The 8,788-nt window shown below is 40.2% G+C and overlaps 1 protein-coding gene and 1 pseudogene across 1 annotated transcript; both read left to right on the forward strand.

Moving 5' to 3' along the window:
• The first annotated feature begins 891 nt into the window (after window positions 1-891).
• Window positions 892-7,330, forward strand: LOC121295499 (claudin-14-like). The gene is made up of 3 exons (XM_041220189.1): window positions 892-995; window positions 1,983-2,053; window positions 6,121-7,330. The coding sequence occupies exon 3, from the start codon at window positions 6,250-6,252 to the stop codon at window positions 7,006-7,008; it is 759 nt and encodes a 252-aa protein (XP_041076123.1). The 5' UTR covers window positions 892-995; window positions 1,983-2,053; window positions 6,121-6,249; the 3' UTR covers window positions 7,009-7,330.
• Window positions 3,532-4,285, forward strand: LOC121295500 (annotated as a pseudogene).
• Window positions 7,331-8,788: the final 1,458 nt, after the last annotated feature.

Here is an 8,788-nt window from a genome sequence, read left to right on the forward strand (position 1 = left end):
TGGAAAGAGCATTACAAACTTCTATTATGAGCTACTTCTTAAGAAGGTTAAAAATGCTGATGAAGACGACAGCGACGGTGCACCGACTACAGCTGTGGACACAACCAACCCACTGACGCTCAGACACGTAAATAAAGTGTTCTGACAAGATGGAAAAAGACACTTTGTGGAAATACTCGCAGAAATGAGGGGGGAATGCATTACCATATGCATATATGTGTTACTTGAAAAATAAAATGTAAGAAAATGTTTAAGAAAATCTATATTTAAGCAGCGCTCCTGTACTTTCAGATTTAGAAAAGTTTTGCATCACCTAGAATTTTAGGATTGAGACATACTTTTTATATATATATATATATATTTTATTTAACATCATGTCATCAAAGAAACCTCACAATGATATTGCAAAAGTCTACCAGAAGTCATACTAGTAATACAGTATTTCATGTTAGATTTTGAAAATGTCACATTTTACAATTTGCGTTAGGTTTACGTTAAGTATATGGAAAACTATAAAGCAGTATGTAATTCAATAACATAACGTTATTCATCAGGTTTCATCCGACTTTAAAATTAGTTAATTCTATCAGGTAATGCAAAGCTTTTGGCCATAGCTGTATATCTCATTAATGGGCACGTATGGGATAATTAAGGAAAGTGGGAGTTTTTTGCTGGACATTCTTAAGCATGGTGCTTGTTTGCTGTTCTCTGACCTGTGTGTTGTAGACTGGGGGCAGCTTAGCCAGCAGCTAAGCTTGTTATTGTGTTCCCAACATGTGAGGAAAGATTAGGGTGAAGAAAGGACGTTAATCCTGGCGAGTAACCCTTCCAGGACTTGGGGACGGTACGGTCTCACAACTCACTGCAGTGAGCAAGGGAACAGGCATACTGGTGAGGGGAGTCCATGGGACGAGACAGACCTGCCCCGTCTTACCCTGTGGACAATCTGGTGGCCGGCTGTGTCTGTTGATCAAAAGAACCAGAAGGCTATATCGGTATGTATTTTTGTGTGTGCCAGTGTTGTACAGAGTTTTGCAAGTATAGGTATGCACTTGAGTCCCAAAGAATGTCTGAGCCTGTTGCGGTTTGTGTTCTTGTCCTGCATTTTTACTTATTTCATTTTTCTTAGTTTTAATCACAAAACACTAAATGTGTGATTGTGAAAATGATTAAGAACCTGTGAATTTAGCCTAATATTCAAATTTTCTTTAATGTATTTATTGTCGTGTCTTTAAATATCGACCCTGTATTCATTTCAATGTCATTCTAGGACTAAGCAAAACATGCTGATATTAATTAAATTCTGTAAAACTGAGAAGGAAACATCAGACTGTTCTGAATCCAATGGATCGGTGCTGCTTCGAGGCTGGTGAAGAGAAGGCAGAGTTGAAGTTCAAAGTGATCTGTTGAGAACAGTGGTAAACAGAAAAATCCCCCAGCCTTGTGCAACCATCTTGTACATGTGCAACAGGGGTGGTGTTGTGGAATAACTGCCGTTACAGATTCTTTCCTGTCCCCTGTTGATTAGATGAGTTGAGCTCAAATGCTTTAAAACCAAGAATGCAGAGGAGCCTGGCTCTTTTTCATTGTGGTTTACACGCTTGCTTGCGATGCGCGGAGTCGCTAGTTCTCACCCAGCTTCTGTGTAGTCACATGCTATGACAAGTTGTCTGGAAACTGTGATAAGTACAGTGAAGCTCAGATCAAATTTGTTGTGAATCAGGGATTCAAAATCACCAGGAAATGAGTCACCTTATCATGCATCAGTAGCCCCTACTGGTCAAGCTCCCAACGAGCCTGCAGGCTGGCCTTTGTCCTGTAGGGCCGTGGTTCTCCAACTTTCTAGACCCCTTCTTCTCGTCTGCGGTACTTGACGCCACACCTCCACACACATGTACATATACAGGTAAAAAAATAAATAAATCCAACATGCCACTGTCTTCTCTGTACATCACTGCTCTTGTGTTTGTTTTGTTTTGCAGAAACCAACCAAGAACACAATCCTAATGTCATTATTTTCTGTAAACAGGGCTTGAGTATCACTGAAACGCAGGTAAGAAACAGGTTTCCTGTTAAAGAGCCAATCGAGTATGACATTGTACTTATCTTATCTATTAGCTGATCTTATCCGGTTCTATTTTAATTGCTATTTAGATTCCCTTTGTGCGGTTTTCTATTCTGTTATCAAGGTCTGGTGACTTTTTAAAACTCAGATCCCTGTGTCCTCAATAGTGCTCTCAGAATTGTGTCTAAATGTGTTCCGTGTGCTGTTTCTTAATTTTAGAGCAAATGTGGTAGACACCACGGTTTGAAACGGAAATGTTTGCACTGAGGTGCACGAAACAGGGTTTCAAATTTACTGTCAGGTTGGATCTGGTTATCCAAATTATCTGTTTTCTGCTTGAGTCAACCTCAAATGCATTTTAAGAAGAAACCATTTGAACAATTGTTCAGTTCCTTGTATACCTTTGGGGACTAAACAAGAAGCATGCATAAGTTACGAGAACCCTTATATATAATTTATAATGACACGACAACATGTCAAACAGGAGGGCTTTTACAAATTTTACAGGAATTAATATGTTTGATCCCCTGTACTTCAATACATAACTAGCAACATTGACCTTGACATTGACTAAAATTCATCATTTTTACTGACTGTAAAATGCACATTTGTAAATGGTTGCTGGTATTGAAAGATGAATGAAAAGATTTTGGGTTAAAGTGATGTTGTGTGAGGAAATCCATACCAACTGAAATACTTTTTTTTATGTGAACAAAAAGTTGCTGTACCATACTGGATTTCAATTGAGCTCTGACCGACAAGAGTCAATTCTGAACAAGAAAACCAGCGGAAACTACAAAAAAAACTCAACTGCCCTGATCCGATTAGAGATCGCTCCTGTGGTCTATGATGTCATCAGAATCTCTTGATGGAAACCAGGAGGTCCCCTTTTGTAACTCATTTATATTGACTGGAAACAAGGTTACTATTGACAAAACATCATGTGGTAGAAATAAGAAATAACTATTTATCAGTGTTATTCCGCTCCTAAACTTGAGACGCCACTCAGTAACACAGTTCTAGAAAATTATGGGTTATATTGGGTTTTAAAGAAGTCACTGATGGTTCAGCAATAGGTCACAACAAGGTTCATAGTTAGTGCTGGATGGAAACATCACAACATGGTATATTCCATAAGTAAGCAAACGCTTAGTGATGAGGCTAAAAGGTACTAGTGCTCTATTGACTAGCAGCATCCTTTCCATCTATTCTGTAGTTCATTACCTTATATTGCCTATGTTACCTTTATGATAGGTCAAAGGTTTGTTTCAGGACGCTGGTAGCTGTGAATAGTTCTTTAATGAGCAAATATTTAACTAGCTTGCTTGCTTTTATATAAGATAGCAACATAGCTCTTCAGGAGCGTTCCGACAACAGGACCGAGAGGAGTCTGAAGCTCTCTTGTGTCAACATATAAGTGAGACTTCCAATTCTGATAAGGTCGAGAGTGAAAAGAAGGGTCAGAAATGGCTTCCGTTGAGCTGGAACTGAGCGGCTTTGCTCTGGGAATTCTAGGTTTGTTAGGGACACTGTTGGCCACCGTTTTACCACACTGGAGAACGACAGTGTACATCGACTCCAATATTATCACAGCCGTGGGCTACCTGAAGGGACGGATGGGATGCGCCTACTTTAGCACGGGCACCGTCCAGTGCGAAATATATTGCTCCCTGCTGGCCTTGCCACCGGATCTCCAGGCCGCACGAGCCATGATGGTCATCTCTGTAATTCTGTCCACTCTAGACTGTGTCGTCTCTTCCATTGGGATGAAGTGCACCGTCTTCATGCCGAGAACCACGACCAAATCCCAAGTAGCTGGCGCCAGGGGGCTGCTGTTTTCTAGCTGCAGCGTCCCAGCGTCATGGACCACTAACTAGGTGATCCGTATGTTTTACAACCCAATGCTACCCAACAGCTACAGGTATGAGGTGGGTGTGGCACTCTACCTTAGTATGTTGTGTAGCGTGCTCTCCCTCCTTGCTGGTGGTATGCTCTGTGCCTCCTGCTGTGGGCAGGAAGGGGGCTCAGGACGCCCGGGCGTCAGGCTCATCCCTTACCCAAACCGCAACCCCCAACACTCACAGCCAATGACTTTCTGGAACCCAGCGGTTCAAAACAGCAGCGCCATCGGCAGCATAAAACACAACACCAGCCACGACGGATACAACCTAGATGGGTATGTGTGACACTGCAGAGGTGTTTGCACTGGCTGTACCAGGAATTGAGGAACACTGACAGAGGAGTGTAGAATATAGCATGGCCACACTTCCACAGGCACCGTGTCGAACACCAGGAACAATGCAATTTATACAATCCAAATATTTTGTACTCAACACTGTGTTAACATGTGTTTGTTGCACTGGCTTGATACTCTACTACCCCGGTCCTGCACTGCACTGGCAACATTGACTGCACACCAACTAACATCTAGAGGTGCCTGTTTGGACACTGTGACTCATAACACAATGGAAGAGATGTCATTTTGCATGCTGTATATGACAGGAATCACCGACTCAAGTTCTATAGGCTGCCGACTGTGTATGCTGTACCTCTTGAAATCTGATTGCCACTTTATTCTAGGCAAGATGTGATCTCATTTCATACCCTTTGTGTTATGTATTTTGAGTTTAATGACTCTAGTGGATGCAGAAGTAGGTTTGCCAGGCACTGTACATGTTTCTGGTCCTGCACTGTTGTTATTTACAAACAAACTATATTTTATACTTATAATTATATGATAAGTGAAATCTCTCTGTCAATCACTTTCCCTGGGATTCCAAATTCTATATCCTGGGATAAAATGATAAGGTACAGTTTTGAATACCAAACACCAGTGACTCCATTGAGACAGCACTCTGTAGCTGAGGTAAATGACTGGGTGGAAGTCAAACATGCCTCCTGTGGATATTGCTTAATTATATATAGAATAAGCACTGCAGTGAATTTCAAGATTATAATTGCATTGAGGGGTTCTGGTGACATCATAAACCACAAGAGCAAAGCCCAAGATGCAATTATAACTGAAAGTAATTCACTTGTTGTTATTATTTTTTTTTCCATTTCATAAATAGGCATTGTGTTGTCATATGGCTTAATTCTGACTTTTTAGCTAATACAGATTAATTATGACTTTCTTTTTATATTGGCTTAGAGTCAATAGTACTTATCCATAAATTACAATCAAAATAACCTTGATGAAATAAAGTAAAACACACATACATTCCTTTGGCATCAATTGCCTCAAAATTCTGCATTTCAAAAGGTCACCCTTTAAGGATACATTAATAAGCCTCTTTAAACATAAATGGTGTATTATATTGTACAAGTCACTTTTAAAAGCAGAAAATCTGACATTTTGTATATACCAGCATTTAATTGTGTTTTCTTCCTCCTTTACTTGTTTGTGCCTTCTCTTTATTCTATTTATAAAAACATACTTATATTTATATTTAAATATATTATTATTTACCTTTATCTCTTATTTAATGGAGAAACTACTTTGTGCTGTGCAATTACGTATTTAATAGACATTAAATTTAATTTCTACATTACCTTTTCTTACGGGTCATTTCTTATAAGACACAGTTAAAGGGTTTGTTTTGAAATTACTGCATGGCTATCTACACTTGCCATGCCTTTTTGCCTAAACAACAGCACTGCTTAGAATCTTGTTCAGCCAATCAGAGAGCTCTGTTCACCCAGTCCGTTTTATAATGGAGTTATTTGTTGACACTGTATAGCCTGTCCTGGTTGGACGTTTCTAAGTCTATTTAACAATCAAAAGTGAAGGCCAATTCAGCAGTAGAGCTGCAGCTTGACTTGCATTTTCTCACTGAACACATCTCAAAAATGACACTAGTCTCACACAAGCCATTGAGAGGATTTGACGCAGAATATCTCTCTCACCCCAGCAGGCACTGACCCTGACCTAGAAATCCTTCCCCTCTTCGCTGTAGCATGTTCCCTTTATGATAGAATAGTGTTTGTTACTGGTGGCTGGGAAATTGATCTGTGATGAGTGAATATTTAACCAGCGTGTTTGCTTTCATATTAAGACAGTGGCCCAGATATCCCACGGCTTTCAGACCACCCAGAACAGGAGAGGAACATCGAACAAATTCTCGCCAACTTACCCAGGAGAATCCCATTTCTGGAAAAGTCAAGAGTGAAAAGAAGGGTCAGGAATGTCTTCCACAGGGCTGGAGCTGATCGGCTTCACTCTGGGAATGCTGGGTTTTTTAGGGACACTGGTTGCTACCATTTTGCCCAACTGGAGAACCACTGCATACATCGGCTCCAACATTATCACATCCGTAGGCTACCTGAAAGGCCTGTGGATGGAGTGTGCCTACCTCAGCACGGGCACCATCCAGTGCGAGACCTACAACTCCCTGCTGGCTTTGCCCTCTGATCTCCAGGCTGCACGGGCCATGATGGTCATTTCAGTGGTTCTATCCAGCTTGGGCTGTGCCATCTCTTGTGTTGGAATGAAGTGCACCACCTGCATGCTCACGTCTTCAGCCAAATCCAAAGTGGCTGGCGCTGGGGGCTGCTTTTTCCTGGCTGCTGGCTTCATGTGCTTGATCCCTGTGTCATGGACAACTAACGAGGTGATCAGCATTTTCTATAACCCTAACCTGTCCTCCAGCTACAAATACGAGATGGGCGAGTCGCTCTACGTGGGCTTTGTGTCTGCCTTGCTTTCCTTCCTAGGTGGGGGTATTCTATGTGCCTCCTGCTGTGGGCAGGAAGAGGGCGCAAGACACTTCGGTCTTGGGGGACTCCACCCTTACCCAATCAGCAATCCCCAGTACTCACAGCAAATGACTTTTCGGAACCCGGCGGCACACAACAGCAAAGACCCCCAGCCCCCGGTGCCCGCCTCCTCCTCCCGGACTCAGAGAACCAACTTCAATGGCTACAACCTCAATGGGTATGTGTGACACTGCTAGGGTGGGTGAACTGGACCAGGAATTATGGAACACTGACTTGTTACTTGACAGTGGACTATCACTGGAAAACTTACACCTTGCACCCTGTGCAGTCTATTATAAACAGGTTGCAGTGCATTTAAAATGTTCTAAAACTTGAAATATGCCAGCATAAATTCTGTTGCTAATCTATGATAAAACTAAGCTAGGGCTGTATTTTATTTCACAGTAAAAAGACGGCTTATTTCACTGCTTTTCACAATCTGAAAATAGGTATTTCAAGATATTTTATGATTAAACATAATATTATTAAAGCAGAAAAAAATGGGTGTTGTCATGTTCAAAATTGATCATTTTCTCGAAATATTGAAATGCTAAATTGCAGAACGTCCACCTTTTAAAGACATCCTATTTTCACCATCAGTGAATTATGAGAAAATAAAAAACATAAATACATTTAAAATAATGACAGGTAAAATGTCCTTCTTGTACTAGACAGAGCGATCTTTAGAAGACAAATTTCTGATTTTTGATGCAGCTGGTGTCCTTTTTACAGAAGACATTTTAAAGAAATCCTGCAGCTCTATGCAGTGTGTTAAATCGTTTACCAGAAGCAAAACAAGATGGTTGCCAGGTTCCAGAATGCAGTGCAACTGTCAATAAGGCGAACATTTGCTGTTTTTTATTTTGAAGTGATGAAAAACATGATATTTAAACTATTCGTTCAGAAACTGGGATTTTTCAAGTAAAACTACATATTACACTACAATGGGTGCATTTCATGGAAACCGTGAACTCCATGATAACTATAGCAAGTCAAACCAAGTAAAAGCCTTCATCAGTGGAATCAAAATATGTTGTTCTAGTTCACTGGGACCAAGAACAATGTTCAAGTGCTCCAGATCGTGTTGCTCACACTTTAAGGTACATTGTAAGCAGATCTGTAAGCATGTTGATGATTATTATCAGATGAGCAGTATCTACTCAAAATAGCAGATCATTTCAAAACCGTTTATTCGTGTATCTGTTTACTGCGAGATACAACTAGCGTACATTTTTTACATTTCTTTTTGTTTTGTATATCATTTTTTCTTACTGATTAATTTGAAAGGTCTAGCATTGAATAACTTCTTCGTACTTAAGGCAACAGTGTTAATAAGAAAATGCAGTTTGATATAAAAGAAAATCCCAGAATGTGTCTCTTTAATATAGGTTTAACATGCAGTGTCGTCCATACATTATCCTTGCTATTTAAAAGAACACTTCAAGAATGTACACGGGGGGTATGTTTTTAGTGTATGGATCAATAAAAAATACAAACAAATGAAAACATACTTAACTGAAACTAGTAAGAGGCATGATTGATATATTGGCTTTGTTTGGAACTTAAATGATGACTAAATAACAACCACATTTTACTGCCTTACTGTACAGCTATACATACATTTATTTAATGCCAGAAAGCAGGTAACACATGAGCAGTGAGTCATGCGTTATATTTATCCAACACATCTTTCCCCTAAGCACAAATCAACCACAGCAAAAGGTGTCAAACCAATTTACTTCGTCTGTTTTCTTTTTGTTATACAGTGCAGTGGAAATTCACTGTTTTGACCACCAAAAGGTTTAAGTAAAAGGGCCTTACGAAGGGGTAGATTTATTGAAAAACACAGTTTCATGTCAACTCAACAAAACATCCAGTGACAGAAGGACACCCCTTCTAGCAATAACACCATTACACAAGGGAACAATTTTAAACACTTTTAAACACACGTTGCATTTCATTACAGGT

The sequence above is a fragment of the Polyodon spathula genome, chromosome 20, assembly GCF_017654505.1.
Source record: "Polyodon spathula isolate WHYD16114869_AA chromosome 20, ASM1765450v1, whole genome shotgun sequence".
NCBI classification, from domain to species: Eukaryota; Metazoa; Chordata; class Actinopteri; order Acipenseriformes; family Polyodontidae; genus Polyodon; species Polyodon spathula.